General features: G+C 42.0%; 1 protein-coding gene and 1 long non-coding RNA gene across 3 annotated transcripts in view; one reads left to right on the top strand and one right to left on the bottom strand.

The window, feature by feature from the left end:
• Positions 1 to 20,086, bottom strand: part of nbeal1 (neurobeachin-like 1) — a 57,033-nt gene that overhangs the window by 30,538 nt on the left and 6,409 nt on the right. Inside the window, exons 3-25 of one of the 2 annotated variants that reach the window (XM_014010695.1) lie at positions 17,593 to 17,684; positions 17,291 to 17,452; positions 17,122 to 17,203; positions 16,918 to 17,045; positions 16,509 to 16,591; positions 13,889 to 13,974; positions 11,841 to 12,204; positions 11,656 to 11,762; positions 9,430 to 9,516; positions 7,123 to 7,206; positions 6,867 to 6,965; positions 6,220 to 6,791; positions 5,982 to 6,114; positions 5,773 to 5,892; positions 5,383 to 5,692; positions 5,213 to 5,298; positions 3,716 to 3,805; positions 3,095 to 3,272; positions 2,886 to 3,019; positions 1,657 to 1,816; positions 1,478 to 1,580; positions 1,227 to 1,386; positions 45 to 203 (exon numbers count right to left, since the gene is read on the bottom strand). In XM_014010695.1, the coding sequence (XP_013866149.1) occupies positions 45 to 203; positions 1,227 to 1,386; positions 1,478 to 1,580; positions 1,657 to 1,816; positions 2,886 to 3,019; positions 3,095 to 3,272; positions 3,716 to 3,805; positions 5,213 to 5,298; positions 5,383 to 5,692; positions 5,773 to 5,892; positions 5,982 to 6,114; positions 6,220 to 6,791; positions 6,867 to 6,965; positions 7,123 to 7,206; positions 9,430 to 9,516; positions 11,656 to 11,762; positions 11,841 to 12,204; positions 13,889 to 13,974; positions 16,509 to 16,591; positions 16,918 to 17,045; positions 17,122 to 17,203; positions 17,291 to 17,452; positions 17,593 to 17,684 (3,579 nt within the window). The remainder of the gene's footprint in view (positions 1 to 44; positions 204 to 1,226; positions 1,387 to 1,477; positions 1,581 to 1,656; positions 1,817 to 2,885; positions 3,020 to 3,094; positions 3,273 to 3,715; positions 3,806 to 5,212; positions 5,299 to 5,382; positions 5,693 to 5,772; positions 5,893 to 5,981; positions 6,115 to 6,219; positions 6,792 to 6,866; positions 6,966 to 7,122; positions 7,207 to 9,429; positions 9,517 to 11,655; positions 11,763 to 11,840; positions 12,205 to 13,888; positions 13,975 to 16,508; positions 16,592 to 16,917; positions 17,046 to 17,121; positions 17,204 to 17,290; positions 17,453 to 17,592; positions 17,685 to 20,086) is intronic. The other variant, XM_014010696.1, reaches the window with a different exon arrangement.
• Positions 12,722 to 17,468, top strand: LOC106519152 (uncharacterized). Its single transcript, XR_001310408.1, has 4 exons — positions 12,722 to 12,993; positions 13,115 to 13,160; positions 13,490 to 13,562; positions 17,297 to 17,468. It is a non-coding gene; the product is annotated as an uncharacterized LOC106519152 (long non-coding RNA).

Here is a 20,086-nt window from a genome sequence, read left to right as displayed (position 1 = left end):
TTTATTCGTTTATTTATTAATTAACTCTTCTGAAGTGGCCTCACCTTGAAGACGAGCTCTCGCAGTCGATCCGAGTGTTTGTTGTTGAGCAGGAGGGTGTAGCAGGAGTCGGCCGCCGCCGGCTCGAAGAGCAGCAGGAAGAGCTGATCTTTGGCTGGACTGCTCTGCAGCAAACTGAGCAGCATCTCCAACAGAGAGCACAGCTGCAGCACACACAACACATCTGGATTAAGCCTCTACACATGACCTGACATGTTCTGAAATGTCTCTACAGCAGTCTGATGAATATACGGAGYGCTCAATTCAAGCATGATAATCTTTATGGTTTGACTGTTTATCAAATATTTAGGTTTTGTTCAAAGGTTTCATGCTTTTCCAGATAAAGTAGAGTTTGTGAAAATGGTCTCATGAACTGAACAATCAGTATCTTACCTGTTGTAGATGGCTTTTTGAACAACCTCAGTTTGGAGAAATTAAGTTTAATTTGGACCAGATTATCAAGGTTTGAAGTTGTAAAACTCCAGTCCTAATGAAAAAATGCTGAGTTAGCTTTAAAACTAATGTTTTCTGGTTTATAGTTTTAGTACATTTTCTGAGTCAACCTTCTTTTGCAAACTTTGTGCTCATTTATAAATCAAAACAATCAGGAGACAGGTTCAGAATTTGTAACTTTTATACTTTTCAAATTAATTAACTTTACATATGAATATTTTCCCATAGAAACAAACTGAAAACTGCCTCAGTGTTTTTTTTTTCTTCTTATGCTTCTTAGCCTATAGCTGCCTTTCTGACACTTTTAGCTCTTAGCTAAGTCTTAATACTTTTAGCTTAGAGCTACAGCTTTGCTCCTTTTAGTTACCATGTTTCAGTTTTTAGTTTTAGTGTGTGTTGCTGGCTCCTGGCTGCCTGTAAGAGCCGGTACAGGACTCAGGGCTTCCACATCCTTAAAGCGGACCACGGCAGACTTACAAATTTTTAAGTGAGTGAATTTTAAATTTAAATTAAAATGTTTGTATAGCACTGGGATCCTTGTAGGATTTTGATTCTTATGCCTACATTTAAATCTGTTTCTCCAAACCGAGGTCATCCTCAACAGGTAAGACCCTAACTGTTTATTACCTTTCCTTGAAACCCCACTTCAGTATATCTGAGCTGTCACTTTACTGGATCTCCTCTGATGCTGCAACTTAAAGTTTGACGCAGTTTTTCCCGTCTGTTTGACTCGCCTGTTCTTCATCCCCGATGGCAGCGATGTATCCCAGAATGCTCAGCATCTCTTCCTGTGACATGCCCTTGCTGATATAGTACTTGACCAGGCCGCTCAGAGAGGCTCGGACGGTGCGGACGTCATCGTCGCTCAGGTTGTTCTCTTTGTTTGCGTTTCTCCTGAAGGAAAAAACAAAGAGAACAGATTACGATTTTTGGTGGTAAAGAAAAAAATCTAAACAAATCTACATTTCAGGAAGTGAGGTTTCACCCGTAATAAAGCCGAATGGCGTCTAACAGAAACTGAACTCCGTATTTCTTCCTGAACTGCTTCCTGTTATCTTTGATGATGGTGGACATGTACTGGATGTGGCCTGTCAGAAACAATGAACAGAGTATAAATACAACACGATAAGCACATGCACCTGATTTAACAGACGTAGGTCTAACCTATGCGGAGAGGGAAGTCTCCTTTGTTCCAGATGTTGAAGTTGAACAGCAGATGTGCGTGAAACTGCTGCAGCAGTGCCTGGTTCTTCTCGAAGGTCACCTGCTCGATCAGCAGCTGCATGGCCACCAGCATGCTGACGTCCACCTGCCCCGCAGGAAGCTGTGAAGACAAACAGACATGATGATGGCACCATGGGTCACGCAGATCTCTCCTACAGTGACCATGCTGACTCAGAAGTAAACAAATATGGACAAGAGACCTCAGTCTAACTGATCAACAGTGAGGTATAGTTGGATGTGGTAGTAGCTGAGAGTCATCCATGCCCATGTGTTTTTACAAGATATAACCAAAACGGCTCCAAACTGTCATAAAAATGTGTGAAAGCTGAAAAGCATTCAGGATACTGATTTGTTTTTCTTCTGTATATTTTTCTGCATACATCTCGTTTGTTTTTTGTGCTATTTCAGCAAATTTTATAGCAGAACTTTCAGCTCCTTCCTCTTTGAGATAATTAGCCTTTTTTGTTTTCAGTAAAAATGAAAGGAGCTGTTTTCAACATCCTTAAAATCCTTCAAAATAGTTCAACTTGACCTGCACTTTTTACCTTTTGTTCTAGGTCTGCTTTTTTAACTTCTTTGTGCTAATTTTAGCTTCCTTCAGCTTTTTTGTTGTTAATTTTAGTTTTTCTTCTGCTTTTTCAACTATCTTTCTACCTTTTTCGGTTATTCTGTTAATTACATTTTTTGGCGATCTATCACCTTCTTTCTGCTAATTTAAGCTTTTTATGTTTATTTGAGCTGTTTTCTGCAATTTAAGAAAAATGTTTTAGCTTTTATCACTTTTTATGATAATTTCAGTTACTTACTGCTTAATTCAGCAAACATGCTCTTTTTCTGTTTCGCTGAGCCAGATTTAGCTTTTCAGTTATTTCCCCCCTCAACATATTTCAGCTTTCTGATGGAAAAAATAGTTTGTAATTTGGAGCTACTTGAAGATAAACTTGGATGACATTTGGACAGTAATGTCAGTAAAGTTTGACTGTAATGTTTAAGAACTAATTCATTACTCCATCAGTACTCAGGGTTGATAAGTACCCAAACTGAAGTACTTGWATTCTGTTGAGTCATGAAGGTGATAAAAATCTGCASAGATCTGAGTCTCTAACTGTACAGCCTGTATAGTTGGACCATAAAACCTTGATAACGTGTAAAATAAGACGATTGCAGACCTTTTGYAGCAGGGCTCCCAGAGTTCCCACACCGTGTGAGTGGAGCAGAATCTCCTGGTTGATTTGGTGTCTCTGCAGAAAATGTTTCAGAACCAGAAGGAAAGTGGCCACCAAATTCTTCTCCAGGCGTGCCTCTGAAACCGCACAGAAAGTTTAGAAAACCAAAAAATAAATAGGCGGTGTTTCACAGATCTCACAGCAGAACTGACCYGAAGCTCGGTTAGAGGGGAGAATAACCCAGTCTCCGTCAGCCGGCGTGGTCACATCCGGGGTTAGAGAGTCAGGTCCAGGTGTGGGATCACTGGTCTGTTGGTCCGGGGTCATCAGGACCAGCTGCTCCAGCACGGGGAAAAGCACCGGCAGGCCTCCCACACAGTTAATCATATCCTGGTCCAGAGAGGAGACAGGTTCAAACAACCAACCTGGTTTAAACTAAAGTACCTCCAACAGTACATCATACTCTGTCAGTAAAATATCAAATATCAAAGTAATCAGTAAGTTGTCCTGTCTTATRGATGGACAAATAGGACAACCTTTTATAGACAGTCCGTAAGACARTCCACACTAAGTTTTCCCATTTGTCCATAAGTTAGGAAGGTCCTATGGTAGGACAGATAGGACAACTTCCTCTGGACTGCTTTATAGGTGGACAGACAGGGACAAGCCAAGGACGTCAAACTTTGAGTGGCCCAATGTTGGCTATTCTACCTGTACAATCAACAGAGAGCCACCTTGACCCATGAGGTGTCCAGCTATCCAGGTGGACAGGCCTGTGTCTCAGGACAGACATAGAAAAGGCAAACATGAGGAGATGAAGGACTTTCACTCACCCTGATATCCCAGTTGACAACTTTTCTCCCCGTCAGGCGTCCATGCAGCGTGTTTGGAGACAGATCGAGGCAGATGGGGTTTCTGCAGGCCTGTTGACAGAGAAAAGGTTTTAGTCAACACCAGAACCAGAACATAACCCATGATCGAGACAGTATCAGGTCACTGGGTATAACTGAGAACCAGTTCTGAAGTCTCTCTCACAGATTAAGATTCTGAGGCCAGTTGTTCAAAAATAATCCAATCAGACTTTGGATAATAAAATGGACAACATCTTGAAAATGGGTTGTTCAAAACCAATAACCGATTCTGAAATGGGATTAGATCAAGTAATCCAATCCTGGTTTTAACCTRAATCAAACCCTCAGTTTGTGCTGTTGAAAACATTTTAGTGGGATTGGGATAACTTTGATACAAAAAAATCTGGATTATTCTGATCCCAGCAGTTTAATGGATTCAGGGTAAATTTCAGGAACAAAATATGATTTACATTAAATTCCTTTCAGTTTTCAATTCAATCATGTAGCAGATTTACATTAATTTGCTGATTTTTTTTAATCTTTTCACTGATTTTCACTCCATTACAGGTGAAATTACAGASTGAATTAGACCAGGGGTTGCCAACTTGTAGAGAAGTAGAAATAAAACAATCTTCTCAATAGCTGTCAAAATGAAAAAACAAAAACAAAAACAATTTTAACTTTATTTGTAAACCTATTATTTACAGCCTAAAGATCATTAAAAGAGCAGAGGTAGAGATTCACCATTGCTTTAAACCAACTGCAGCAAACCAAAGCCAAACATGATCCTTCTCCTGAAAGCAAAGTCTCCATTTTTTTTGCATGTTTTGAGGTCAACATTTTAATTTTAAAATGAAGTTTTAAATTTAAAACACATGAAATATATTTTGGTTTTTATTTTTGTGTAAACAATATGGCTGGAGAAGAGATTATAAAAATGGGGTGTTTGCACTGATTTATTTATTTTTAAATAAATACACTTTGAGTGACCCTAAGTTGGCTATTCTACTTGTTTTACATACCCACTAACCTTCAGTGCGACATCAAGTCTAATTTAGAGAACTCATTATCCAGATTTGGTAATCTTGAAAAGTTGGATCCAATAAAATCATTTAAGATTGATCTAATCTAACTTTTCTTTAAACAACTGGGATAAAAGTAAGACAGATTACGTGATCCTGGATAGCAAAAAGGGGGTTCAAAATCCAGATATTTTTTTATCCAGGTTAGACCTTTTGAACAACTGGGTTCTGGATTTRAACTGGTGCTGCTGCAGTTCTTCTCCTGAACAGTAGGTGTCACTATTTAATAAATTATACAGCTACACAGCCGAAACAGAATTTCTACTTTATTTTTAGGCTTTTATTTCTTGTAAAGCAATTACAAAAAAATCCAGATTAAATCCCAAAACTTCTCAGCTGCTTGTTGGTGAAATGGCACCACCTGCCTGTAGTGTGGATTATATCAGATTAGGATTACCTTTGGCGAGTAATGCAGCAGGAGTTTGGTTGAAATGTCAGCGAGTTCTGATTCCTGGGCCTTAAAGGGAGAGATGCAGTTTGGACCTGAGTGGATTAAAAAAAAAAGAAAAATAAACGTAAAGAGACCAAAGATTTTGTGATTTTGCAATCTGATTCCATGCTGCTCACCAGCGCTGCAGATTGCCTTCAGGTGATTGGGCTGCAGCGGCTCGTGAAACACCATGACGCTTCCGAGCTGGCCCTGCAGGGACGTCGGGCTCCCCCACTCACTGTCCTGGGTCCCCGCCGAGATCAGCTTGGTCACGGACTCGGGCTTCCCCCCCAGGAGCCCGCCCCAGGTCTGCGGCGAGAGGATGCCGCCGAGCGAGGAGCGGGTGGTGGGCGTGGCGGCAGCAAAGAAGGGAGGGTCTGGGATTTGGGAGGGAGGGGGAGTGGTGGTGCGGTGGCCCGCCGAGCCGATGCAGCAGGAGGTGAACGGCTGGCGGGTGGGGTKGGGACAGACAAAATGTTTGAGGTGGAGCTTCATGATCCGGTATCTAAATAAAGTCTGAGGCTCACCTCTGTCATAGTGGGGTACTTCAGGGGTGCGGATAACTTCTGCTGTCCGTCCACATAAAGGTAGACGAGACTCTGTCCAAAGGGCCTCTTCCCAGGTATGTGGACCACACCGATGCTGTGCTGTAGACCCAAATTCAGCCTCGTTAACACCGAACGGCTGTTTCTTCTCATTAGCCYTTATTTCTGTTCTCTTTGAGCAGCGGACTCACCCAGAGAGAGTCACAGAAGCAGTAGTCAGGCAGCATGACGGTGACGTACTCCTTCTTGGTGCACACAGCCACCACCAGCACCCCCGCCGAGCTGATGAAAGCCTCGAAGCCCGTCCCCCCCGGGGTGAAAAAACTGCACAGAATGGAAAAACCAAGTGTTTAACGTACACTTCCTCTGATAAAAAAATTATCTGATGATATGAAGATTGATTAATTTTCTAATTTCATGTTTTCTGACCTGTAGAGCTGCTTTCTTTTGTCTTTGCTGAGCGGACCCAGCTGGTCCTGGTCTAGAGACAACCAGGCATGGAAGCTGAAGGCAGAACCCGGCCAGCGCTGCACCGTTGGAACCGCGATGCCAGCCATACTGGGCGACAAATCAAAGTACTGCATGGCGCTCTCGAGGCCCTGCGTGCGAACCATGGTCAGGAGGGCCCTCAGAGCCGGGCCAACGTACGGATGTGCCCGGTTGGGCTCCGTAGGCCTGAGGAGACGCAGGAGTCCAAGCAGTTCTCTGGAGCTCAGGGACTGAGAGCCCAGCGAGCCCACCAAACCAAACAGGCTTTCGGAGCAGGCACGGTGTAGTCGTTCGTGGTGCTCCAGAGCGGCCAGAGCTCGCAGGACCATGGCGGCGTTGACGCAGGTGGCCCGGGTCTGGCGGTTGAGGCAGCTCAGGAGGCGGAGCCAATCCGCCGTAAAGAGCTGTAGTTCTGGTGAGTCCAGCTCGGGCAGCCACTGGACCAGGAGCAGCAGAGGCTCTACGTTGCTGATCCCGAGGAKTCCCACAGAGGTGTGCTCGCCCTCCACTGCCTGGACAGAAAAACACACAAAAACTGTAACAAAGACAGAAAACATTCCTGAAATACAAAGAGACTATTTATTTACCATGTTCATTAGTTCTTTGAGGAGGTGTCGGGACGGCTGGCCGAGTGAAATCAAAACTTCGTACAGATGATTGTAACCGATCCTCTCCTTAAAAACCTCCTGCAGCAGCAAAACAGCAAACAAGGAGTAAAATTAAGTGTTTAATACCAGCAACTTAATCTCGCTGGTCACTGACTTGCGACTCGCTACAAGACTTAAATTTARACTCTAACTGTTGYCTTTCTATTAAGAACCTAATCAGGWGACCAATAATGACCTTTGCAGCTGGTGATTTATGCATCACAGTTGTCAGGGCTTTGATGGTGGACACAGCGAGGCAGTCAAGTCGTCCTTGTAACACCTGATGRAATAAAAAAAATTGTGATGTAATTGTTAAAATAAGCGAAGATGGCGCAACATTTCTTATTATAGACGAGTGTTACGAAGGAATAACAAACATGCAGATGATTAAAAGCATCAAATGTGCTGTAGCAAAAAAAAAAATCACTTTAAGATTTTAAAACAAATTGCATCACAAATATGAGCTGATTTGTTGCCTTTGATTTAGGGCTGGGTGATGTATCTAAAAAAAATGGCCTCATTGCAGGGGTCAAGTAAAGTTTTAATGGCTATTTTTTTGGCATTACTATGTTCCATTTTAAATTAAACCAAAGCTAAAACATCAGATCTGAGCTTTAAAACCTGCTGGGTGAACCTGACCAGGTGTTTAGCTTTTCCCAGGCACTTCTAACATATCACAGATCTCWATTTAAAGGTGCTTATTTGATGGAAACAAAAGAAACGACTCAATAAAAGTTAGCAGGTGTTTGGAGATGTCAAATTATCAAACAAATCTGAAAAAATTACCTTTTGCTCATGAGTGATTTGGTTTTCACTGGATAACATTGAACAAATGAAGCTTAGTTACTGTAACTGGCTGTTTGTTTTTTTAAATGAAGGAATCTGAGCCTGATTGAGGATATTCAGCTTTTCACCATCRGGACTTTCAGAGTGTTAAAAATGGAAGAAGATCATCAAGACTGCTGTCTCTGCAAAACCTCCAGTGGCTGAATCAGAGGATATCATTCTGGTCATATCACCCAGCCCTACTTTGACTTTGATTCAGTTAGTCTGTGAGAGAAAAATCATTGACAACAACTTAAAACCCTGTTTGTCGTAACAATATGAGCAGGCATCAAAACTCCTGCTGCAGCTGTTTTTTTTCTAACTGACAATAAAGGAAGCGTCGTCTGGAGCAGGAAGCTCACCAACATCCAAACAAGTACCTTAAACATACTTGGCATGCATCCCATAAAAACAAACAAACAAGCCACGGCACAAACACATCTCCGTCCAGCTCTGTCCTGCTCATTTTATGTTCCGGTGAACCTTTCAGCTAAAACACCAGAAGAACTGTAAAAGTGCAGGGTTCGAAATCAGAGTCTTGGACCAGCTGGAGAAGAACCAAAATGTGAACGCTTCAGTCTGTATGTTACTGGGCTGCGGTTGTTGGTGACAAGAGTTTAAAAAAAAAAAGCCAACTAAAAAAGTTCAAAGAGATTCTCAGTTTCCTGGAAGGAGTCGTGGGGACTCGCTCTGGAATTTTGAACAACTTTGAAAATATTTGCAAAACAAATATTGTGTCAGAACTGTTGAGAACCGTCAGGGAGTTCTAGAACCTTAAGAGAACACTGAAGAAAGAAAATGAAATATGGTCATATTAAGAAATAATTAAGTCACTTTCTCTTTAATTTTCTACCTTTGGTCACAAACTCTGGATAGCGACTGAAAGAACCAGATCTCAGATTCAGGAGGTCCAAATGAGTTTTCTCTGCAGGGTAGCTGGACAAGCTGAGGAGTTCAGTTCTCCAGGAGAGAGTAGAGCTACTGTTCCAAATCCAGAGGAACCAGCTGAGGGGGTTCATCTGGTAAGGAGGACCCCTGGATGCCTCCCTAGGGAGGTGTTCTGGACATGTCCAACTGGTAGGAGACCCTTGGGGAAGACCCAGGACACTCTGGAGGGACTGTCTCTCAGCTTGTCTAGGAACACCTTGGAGACTTCCCAGAACAGCTGGAAGAGGTGGCTGTGGAAAGAGAGGCCTCTTTCAAGCTGCTGCACCAGAGACCTGACTCTCGACCAAGAGAAAGATGATGGACAGGGATTTACTCGCAATTTTCTATCCCAAACTAGTCACCAACAGTCAGAACCTAGTAAGATACCACCCTCAGTCCAGATCACATCAAACATCAGAACTCGTGACAACATTCCAGATGAACCCAGAGTGTACCGCAGGAAATCAGGAGAATGTGCAAAGTGAGCAAAGAGAGCCTGGGAAGAGTGAGGAGACTGAAAATGACAAAAAGATTCGAAAATAAAAAGCAAAGAAGTCATTCAACAGCAAGACCAGAATTAAATGTTYCTCCTCCAAACATGGCCTCCCCGTACAACCCCAGTTAAAAAACTGTTTATTTTTAGAAGCAACAGTAGAAGGGTCTTGCTGTGAAGTGACTCGGGTGAGGTGAAGGGTTGGGTTTGGTAGGACAGGTAAGGTGAATGACACGGGTGAGGCTTTATCGTTGGTACCTGAGCGTCTCCCTCTCCTGTCTGTAACCTGTTGTTGGTTATATCTTTCTGGTCCTTGTCTGCCGCGGTGCACCTAGCGTTAACCAGCTGACACACAACAGGCAACACGTCAACTCAACGGTGAGAGGTGGGAGGAAGTCGAGAGAAGGAGGACACGGAGACGAGAGGACGGTGCATCGGGAGGAAGGGAGGAAGGATGTCGTGAGTGGAGCAGAAGGTGTGAGGTTAAAAAGCCATGACCCTTTACAAAATGTGTTGCTGTGAGGAAGTTAAACATGCAATGTGGACAAAACAGCTTTGTGTCACACAAACTCTGAAATGCTGCTGTGGACAGACCAGAAATGGACAAAATATCCAAATTACAGTTCATTTTTCATTCGTCCTTCTTCCACTTATTAAACATTACTAAGAATATACTGTCCCAAAAATCAACAACACAACAAAACATTTAACCCTTCTAGGCTGGATTATCATCATTCTTCATTATCTGAGTGCTTTTTTAGGTTTTGTTTTTATTAAAGGAGACATTTCATGCTTTTAAATCCTTCTTTTCGCACATGAAAATCCTTCAGTTGGGGTCTATATAAGTGGAACTGCAATGATTTGGTCTGAATTCCTCCTTATTATAACTTTACYAGCCTTGTTTTGACGCTGTCTCTTTAAATTCAGAGGAGGCACTTCCAGAGTGGTCTATTCCAGTTTGATAGAGGGGTTTACATCAATCTAGCAGCATAAAAACATTTTATTTACAAATTAATTAAAGATGTCAACAACAGAAGACTTCTACATCCAGCCTTATATGTTGAAGCCAGAGTCTGACTAAGAGCCAGAGGACAACGAGGACATGAAACTATAGCTGAAAAGCCCAGACCTTCTTTAAAAGTTCTATCGCAAAAACTSTGATGTAATAGTTCAGAAAACTTCATAGAAAATAGAGAAAACTAAACAGGTTGAAAAATATGACCCCAACAGTGTATAAAGACATCTTTGCAGCACTTGGAGAGACTAATCTAAACTTTTCTGCAATCCTAGAGACTCAAAGAAAACAACAAAATGTATTAAACAGCTAAAAAGTGGATTTTGCAAGATGTTACCTTAAATTCTTTAGTTGAGAGGTGAGAAATCATTTCTCCAGTTTTAACTTTTCTTTCTGTCAAATTCAGATTAAAATGTAAAATCTAAACATACAAAGCTCTCAACAACCAATCTCCATCATATATTAAACATCATATATATACACCAAACTTTACAAACAGTGCACTTCGCTCTCAGACTGCAGGTTTACTTGTGGTTCCTGGAGTTTCTAAAAGTAGAATGGGAGGCAGAGCTTTCAGTTATCAAGCTCCTCTCTTGTGGAACCAACTTCCAGTTTCTGTCCGTGAGGCTGTCTACTTTTAAGACTACAGACTTTTCTTTTTTGATAAATCCTAAAGTTACAGTTGGTTTGGGTTTCCTGAGCTATCCCCTTAGTTTTGTTAAAATAGCCTTAGACTGCTGGAGCACAAACTGACCACATTTCATCAGTTTGCTCTTGTCTTTACGTTTGAATTTATTTCTATCATTAACCTGCTTAGTCTGTCTTCCCATACAGACTGCACCTGAACCATAGAAAAACACTGGACTATAGGAACTACTGGACCATAGGACCATCAGTTATTCTGTGATTGTGTCTCTCTCCTGTCCTCTCTAACCCCAGCGTTAAAAAATACTATGATTTATTTCCTTTTTAAGACAAGTCTAAGTTCCTTGACCTTCTTTTCTTCTACAGATTCAGTTTCAAATAAAATTCATCAGCTTCCTGAATATGTTAGAGGAAAATAGACAATATTTTACTGTTTTTCTGTGATAGATTGTTAAATATTTTTTGTTGTTGCTGTTTATTACTATAACCTTTAAATCAACCTAATTTGTGTGAACACAGAAAAAAAAAAAGAAAGAAATTTTAACATTTGATTTGATGTCCACTGGTCAAACAGAACGTTGTCCAATTTTGTTCACCTGTTGATGAACTGATGCATTTCTATCATTTATATTAGATTTTAAATGGTTAAAAAACAAAACTGCACTTCCTGTTGGGGTATAAAAGAACCTTTGTGTCATAGATTTAGCCACAGGAGACTTGTCGAGTATAACTGATAAGTAAAGACAAAGGCTGGATTGTTCTGCATTCTGAGCTCATAATTATGAAAGACCGGATCGGATTGGAGAGGCAGCTCTGGTTCTTACCTTGCTGTTCTGCAGAAGTCGTATCAGATGCTCAAAACAGTTACTGTTGAGAAAGATGGCTTGTAGAACCGGCCTGTCCGAACACAGGAACATGTCCCTGATCGTGTCTGAAGGGTGAAAAACAAGATATCAACACAAGACTTAAATAAAATCACTCAGAGTTCTGGTTTCAGTTAAGACTTTACCCAACATGTGGACTTGCAGCGCCACAAATCGACACTCCCAGTGTCGGCCCAGAGCGGGAACTCGGCCTTTGGCTTGCTGCTGCTGCTGTCGGGCAGAAATGACAGCTGCTGGGTCCGAGTTGAGCAGCTTGAAGTAATTTTCTAGAACGGAGACGATCTCCACCTGCCGCTGGTCGGAGCTGGAGGCCAGGAGGCACTGCACCACCTCCCGCAGGCAGCCCAGGGTCAGCAGCGCCATCGGACTGACGGCCTCGCTGTCCCAGTCCTCCGCCTCRTCCGAGGACCTGCTGCCCGTGTAGCTGTCCGCCAGCACCCGCATCAACACCTCCATGGTGGCTGGAGAGATGGCAAGCAGAGCATTCCTCTGGCAGAGGACAAGAGAATAGGGGGGAGACATTTAAACTAAATTAAGTGGTGGTATAAAATAAATATAAGCTTATCTTTTCTTTGAAAGCAGAAGAAAATGTAGGAAGCTTTGAAAATCATTTTGAAAACTGGAAAAATTACACATTTCATAAACCTGTCTCACTAAAATCTGAGAAAAATTACCAAATGATGATGATATTCGTATGGTAATGATTTCACACATTTTATTGTCTTTTGGTGTCTGTGGTCACACTTAACTGGTTTAGATCATATTTGGTGAAAAGAACCATGTGCGTCTTTTGGGGTTCCACAGGGCTCAATCTTTGGTCCTGTTTTATTTTATTTTTCCCCTTTACCTGCGTCTTTAGTGCTGGACAGTATACAGGTTCGTACTGAGTACCGTTTTTTATTTTTGTTATGATATGAATTTTCTGAATACCGACATACCGGTTTAAATAGCCTGAACAAGTGCGGAACGTTTCGTCGCGGCCACTGTTTCCCGGGGGACACTTTTCCTCGCTGCACCGCTATATGCGTTAGCATGCTAATGTTATTGTTGCAGTGGCGGCTGGCGATTCCGCTTCCTATATTGGCTGAAGTWAAAAAAAAAACATCCAGTTTTCACCGTCGCTGAATCTAGTAAACACCTCTTCAGTGACATGCATGGTTAGATATAACGCGACTTTAATATGGAGACATGGAGACGCATGGAGAGTTTAGAGTAATTCTATTGTGAAAAACCGGGGGTAAAACGTTTTGTAGTGGAATTGACTGACTGGTGTGCAAGGTGAGTTGTGCTGTTAATCTTTATTAAATAACATAAAACAATAGACCCAATAATAATCTTTTCTTAACCCTCCTCCTTCACGACCGGACCAAAATGCATTACTACTGTCTCCAACAATGAGGAGAAGAAAAGACGTTTAGAGGAGGGAAACAGCGACACAGACAGAGGTACAGTAAAAGAAAAAAGTTAATAAGCAGTGTTTGTACATTTTATTATCAGCTGACCTGTGATGAAAAGAAAAATATCGTGATATACTGTGAAACTGGTGTAAATGTTGAAAATAATGTGATATAAAATTTTGGTCATATCGCCCAGCACTACTGCGTCTGTACTGAATACTCAGGAAGCACGGGATATTTATTTATCATTATGTTGATGATGCTCTGATTTATACACCTCTGAAAAAGAAAGATTCGCTCTCCGTTCAGCCACWTCTGTTGTGTCATGTAGACAACAAAGCCTGGATTTTCCTAAATTTCTTGAATTTTAATGACAGAAAAACTGAAGCAATGGTGTTTGGTCCCTGAGAGGATTCTGTAGGACCCTGGTTTTACTCCACTGGCTGCCTGGTAATTCACTTTAAGTTTCTTTTATTTGTTTTTAAACCTTTAAAAGGTCTGGCTCTTGTACTCAGGTCAGCTGATCGGCTGCTCCTGGAAGTACTGACGTCCAAATGGAGGCTCAGAGCGGACAGAACTTTTACAGAATGACCTTCAATTTAATATCAGACAAGCTGAGACTTGCTTTTGCTTATTTAATTTCTGTTTTTGTTTTTACTGATCTTTTTGTTGTAACAGTTTTTATTGAGTTTATTCTTTAAATGATCTGTTTTTAAGTGCTTTATAAATAAAGCAGTAATAGTTATTGAGGAGCTCCAGGTCAAGCTGAGGCTCACCTGATCACCAGCTACTATGGCTCCAAACAAGTGCAGCAGGCAGCATTTGAGACTTTCCTTCAGGTGTTCGCTCTCCTGGAAACACTCTGAAACAAAAGGCACAAATCATTTTACCTGCAAACATAACTCGTGTCTTTATGACAGCGTACAAAAAGACACATTTATTTGACTCGTCACACAAGGAGAGTCAATAAAATAGCAGCAGAGAAAGGAGAAGATATCCCACAMTGAACACAAATACACTCAGGCATGTGGCTGTTAACCTTTGGGTCACGATGGACCGAGTCATCCATTAACCCATCTGTCAACACATCTGAGAAGAAAAACTCTGCCAATTTGGCTCCATAATGTCTGCATTCTTTGTCTTAAACCACCAAGTTTCAACAATACTGTACACTTAAATAGTCTGGTTTTCAACAATATCCTAACAAAAAAAAATCATATTTGTCTGCAAAACAAATAAATACATCTTTGAGAGCAGCCACACTCACACAGGAGAGAAAGGACTGTTTGTTCAAAATGGCCGCCGGCGTGGCTGAAGTGCCATTCACTATCTGCTCATCTCAACGCCTGGCTGACAGACTGAAGAAACAAAGAGTGGATTCAACGAGACACGAAGAGGAAAAGAAGAGAAGGAAGGAGTGGAAAGACGGGAGCTGAGAGATGTCCTTCGTTGCAGCGGACCATCGATTTCTCATCAGTGCTCGTTGGGTCAATTAAAAGGAGAAGACGAGGCCATCTGCGCCCATCAGCCACAACCAAAAAACCACTGATGAAGCAGTAAATATAGCAAGTTTATGTCTGCTCATCGGAAGAAGGACTATGAAGATTTTTGGCGCTTTTAATGATGTATTTGAACCAGTCTTTTCCCAGATTCAATGGTTATGCATCCTACTATATCAGTAGTTTGAATTTATTGCGTATTTTTGTTTTAAAGAGGGTTAGAACTATAGCTACAAACTCAGGYAAATACTTACATTCATCTAAATATGTTCTTAAGTTCAAGAATGAATAGTGTCGTTATACATTCCTGGTGGTCAATAGTGGTTTCAAAACAAAGTAAAYCCAGGTATTTGAACCTACTGTACTGTAAGGATTGACCGCTAWGAGGTGAAAAAAGAGGAAATGCTGCAAACATGTTGCCTCCTGTCTCCTATTACAACTAAATTGTTTAGTGTAGACAAAAAGCATCTACACCATTTGTGTCAAACTCAAAGCTCACATTTTATGTGGCCGGCAAGAGCTTCAAAGATGTATTAATGTCTTAAAATAAACTGCTTTAAAGCCAGCATTGACCATAAACTATGTCTCACATCATGAATGTTGATTATTTTACCCGCAAAACAATGGCACCCCACTGCGAGGTGGAGGTGCTCAGGGTTTAAAAGTAGACAGCAGCTGGTGAAAGTTGCAGTGTAAAATCTCTATTCCACTGCATTTTTGACAGCTAATTTTCCTGCAATTGTACTGTGAAGTAGGAGTTTCTCACTTACAAGTCATAAATTTAAACTGGAAATTTAAACCTCTTTTAAAAGTATTTCTGTCTCGATTGTCAGATCTTTAATAAGTGAAGCTGTTGTTTGCCGATCAAGACGGCAGCAACAGAGTGTCTAGATGTGTGACGTCACACAAGAACTATGGATTACCTTCTTGTTAGTGATCATAATCGACTGCAGCTGGCAGTTTGATAAGTGTTTGACAGCACTTGTTGAATTGACCAGCACTCTCAAAGGCAGGGAAATTGGTATGGATGTTCAGAAACCACCAAGGCTCAAGCCTGCCATGTACTGGAAACTTCTGTCCAGACTGGGCCAGTTTTACATAACTGTGGTCTGGGAGGACCAAGACATAGGGCCTTGCTCTGACTGAGAAACCTTCAAGCTTGACTAAAACCCACATGAACAAGCCAAACACCTTCGGGAGAAAAGTTTTATGGTGACATAAGAGACAGATTGGAGCTACTTGTCATAATTACAAGAAAGACCTAAGAACACTAAGTGGTGTTCAGCATGGTGGTGGTAGCATCATGTTGTGGTGCCAAACAAACACCTGGATGGGTAAAACTTGGACATAGTTGCATTCTAACAGGACAATGATCCCAAAACCCCATCAGAACTGGAATTAATTAATTGTGGGTGGTGCTTAATAGAGCCATGAAACCAATCAGCTTAAATGTACTCAATCAATTCTTCCAAGAAGAAGAGTCAAATATCCAGACAGAATTCCACCGAAGCATTTAATAATTAAAATATTCATCACAACTTCAACCGAGGGGAAATACAAGAAAATCCACAGTAATTTTAAAACTCGTGCACCCAGTTTTTGTTTTTTAAAATTATTGAAGTTGTATGTTGTGTAATTGTTCAACCTGGAAAAAGAACCGTCCAAATGAACTACTGAAAGCTAGAAGTTCATGATATATATGATCATAATGCGTGGACTGGACCAGAGTTAGAGGAAGTCATAGTTCCTCACATTCATGAAGACCAAAAGAGGATGGGGAAGCTATTGTATACGAGGTACAAGAAAGAAAATTATAAATAAATAAATAAATATATATATATGGTTTCACAGTGTTATAATGAAGCATTTAAAAGCAGCTCAAAGTTGGAAGACTTACGATAGAAGAAAGGAACAAACTCAACGGTGAGAGGTGCCGCCTTGTACTTCTGCCTGCTCCTCTCCACCGTACCCAGCTGCTCCCTAAAGGAACAGAAGTAAAATGAAAGCTCAGAGTGAAACACTTGGTTTTAGGTTATGCTGCTGAAACACTTGTCGATCATAAATGAGTTGAGGGTGTTCAACTTTTTAATTTGTCATGTTGTTACTGAAGTGATCTCTGACTACTGTCACAGGGTAGACTTATGTTATTTCTCTATTCTACTAAAAGTTGTTTGTGACACATAAAAACATCTAATTACTTATGTGTATATATGATTATTACATTTTCATGATGGTATCAAATGTTTAGCAATTAATGCCTAATACTACCACTAGATGTCTTCAACAAAGAAACGGTGTGCTGTTACCCTCGTGTCCGATGCCTCCAGTTGTGGTACGGGTCGTAGAGGCTCTCGCAGAACGCCAGTGAGTGACGGACGAAGTCTTCCGCCTGACTCTGGTCCATCAGCTCCTTCTCTTTGGTCCTGCTCTTCAGCTGAAACGCCACACATGAGGGGGATTTATGTAAAACCGTACGTGGTGCAGGATGAGGGTAAAAAGAGGAGTCCTACCTGTTGGATGTACAGTGTTGTCATGGTGATGATGTGATTGATGTAGGAGCATGTGCCAATCTCCTCAACATTAGACAGGTTCCTTTAAAAGAAAACAGTTCAAATACAAAAGCAAACTCACCGATGAAACAGAATCTTGATGATGTTTTAAAGTTTCTTCTATCCTGACCTGCAGATGATGATGAGGAACTTCAGCAGCAGCAGAGCCAGATGCTGCTGCTCAGGCTCCAAACCATCAGAGGCCTTTTGGACGCACTGCAGCAGCTGGTGGCGCAGAACCTGCAGGATGTTGTCGGGCAGGAGCGACAACACGGGCGGGACCTCGTCAGGTCTGGGAACACGGAGAGGCAAGTACACAAGATGTCCCATTAGGTATTAATGTCTCGGTGTATTGGAGAGAAACCCAGACCTCCCTCAGGTTTAGTTTGTTCTAAAACAATGAATTGATATGAATGCAGCTTGTATTTTCACCTTGACAGAGGCTTCTCAAAGTCCACATCGAGGCACTGCTCATACGAGCCGATGAAGATCTCCAGCCAGATCTTGAAGTAGTCTGGATCCCTCTGAGGAACGAAGGATCAAGGATGAGGAGCCAGGAGGAAAGAGGGAAACACGATTAATGAACTTTGTGGACAAATGCTGTGAGACTAAAACTAAAAGTGTATTTCATCTGTGACGTTTTGAGAAGAACACAGATGAGATGTRATGAAAAGTGAAAGATAAAGATAAAAATGATTGATTAAAAACAGGATTAATGTTTTGTGTTTTTTTTTCCCCCTAATCCATTCATCCTCTTGGTCCAGAGTCAGGACTCAGGGGCAGCAGATTGATCAAGGAGGTCCAGACCTCTCTTTCCACAGCCACCTCTTCCAGCTCTTCTGGGAGGACTCCAAGGTGTTCCCAGACCAGCTGAGAGACAGTCTGGGTCCTGGGACATCATTGGGGTCTCCTCCCAGTTGGACGTGTCCAGAACACCTCCCTGGCAGTCATTTTAGCTGGAGTCTGTTCTGTTTTATGACACCCTCTTTCAGCTGGTAACATCTTTGGACACCCCGTCCATTTTTGGTCGGTCAAAAGTTTGTTTATTTTTACTCTAGATAAATTTTATAAACTTCCATACACTACGTAAGCGGCGGAGGGATGACCGCAATCATTTTATGAAGCCAGAGGAAGAGACAAAGAATAACTTGAACCGACCTGGATAGAGGAAGTGGATAGCGATGTTACAGCTTCAGTATCAGTTGTTGTGGGATGCTTTCAGTCTCAGCCATATATAACTTTTTCCTCTCCATAAATTTTGTAAGCTTCTGTGAGCTTCAAAAGTGGTGAAGGGGTTGACAGCGTTACTTTGTGAAGCCAAAGGAAGATTAATAAAGAATAAATTGTGCTGGCTTGGATAGAGGAGATGGGTAAAGGTGTAACAGCTTTAGTAGCTGTTATTTCTCTGGTCCGGTCGCAACTTCTTTCACCTACGTAAATTTCGTAAGCTTGTGTAAAGTTAAGGGGTGGGCKTGGGATTGGCTCAGCTTAAAGTGTCAACACCCTCCCCTGAAATCCTACCTAAAAGCCTGCTCCCTAAGGAGGCGTCCAGAGGTCCTCCTTACCAGATGAACCACCTCAGCTGGTTCCTCTGGATGTGGAGGAACAGCTCTACTCTGAGTCTCTCCTGGAAAACTGAACTCTTCAGACTGTCTCTAAGGGAGAGTCCAGCTACCCTGCAGAGAAAACTCATTTGGACCTCCTGGATCTGAGTTTAAAAAAAGACTCTCTTTACACCTCAGCTCTGAAACRCGATGGATCGACACGAGTCTCTGAAAGCCACACTGATCCATCTGTAGACCTCACATTCTTTGTTCACTGTGAACCAAACCCTGAGATACTTTAAAGTCCTCCACTAGACGTACATCCTCACTTCCAATCCTTTTCAGACCAAGAACCATGACCTCAGTGTATCTTGAGGAACACGTTCATTCCACAAAACACATGTAGACTGGTTGGGCAGAGTCCTGTGACCCCTCAAGGACCACAAAGCGGGTGAAGAGATGACCCTGTGTTCCACGGTCAGGACAGAACCCTCACTGATCCTCCTGGATCTGAGGTTCRAACCTGGGCTTAAACAGTTGTTTCTCAAAGCAGTGAGTTCATTTGGCAAAAGAGTGGAAGAGCGTCGGGTTCTGCCTGCGTGTCAGAGAGGAAAATCAGCCAAAAACCGAAGCAGGAAGTCTGCATGGATCTGATGGAGCAGACGAGTGAAACCTGCACTGTGAGCACCAGAGAGAGACATCTGGGAAACAGCAGAAGCTAAACGAGAATAAAAGACTCTTCTGGGAGAATGGGTCTTTTGTCAGAGTTACCGTAAATCAACACCGRAAGAAGAAGCTCGGTTCAGATCCAAAACTACAAACAGTTTATAATTTAGGATTATAAATATTCTGATTGTTACAGAAGAATCATTTGAAGATTCGTTTATTCCAGCAGCTTCACAGGAGTCAGACACTGAATAAGTGTCTGTGTGTGTATACGTATTTGCTACATCATGGGGAACATATTTTAGAAAAACACAGCCTTGTGGGGACCGAATGCTCCTCATGGGGAACAAAGCTTGGTTCCCATGGGTACAGATGCTGATTTTGGGTGGTGAGGGGTTAGGTGTAGGACCAAGGTGAAAATTGAGTTTAGGCTAGATTTAGGGTCAGGTATGTACTAGGGTGATAAGGTTTAGGTCTTTAGGGTAGAGGGCCAGGGTTAGGGTACAGAAATGACTGGAAAATTAATGGAAGTCAATGTAAAGTCCCCAAAAGGATAGAAAATACAACGTGTGTGTGTGAGAGAAAGAATGTCCAGTTTTAGGCAGCAGACTGGGAGCACAGATGCCCATTGAGGGTTTGGACTGTGGCAGGCGGAGGACACACCCTGCTCTGTGTGGCTCTGTTTATCCTCTGCTGTCACACACACACACACACAC

This window comes from Austrofundulus limnaeus, unplaced genomic scaffold (genome assembly GCF_001266775.1).
Source record: "Austrofundulus limnaeus strain Quisiro unplaced genomic scaffold, Austrofundulus_limnaeus-1.0 Scaffold72, whole genome shotgun sequence".
NCBI lineage: Eukaryota > Metazoa > Chordata > Actinopteri > Cyprinodontiformes > Rivulidae > Austrofundulus > Austrofundulus limnaeus.
The sequence above is the reverse complement of the archived record's forward strand: the minus strand, read 5'-3'. Positions and strand labels throughout refer to the sequence as shown.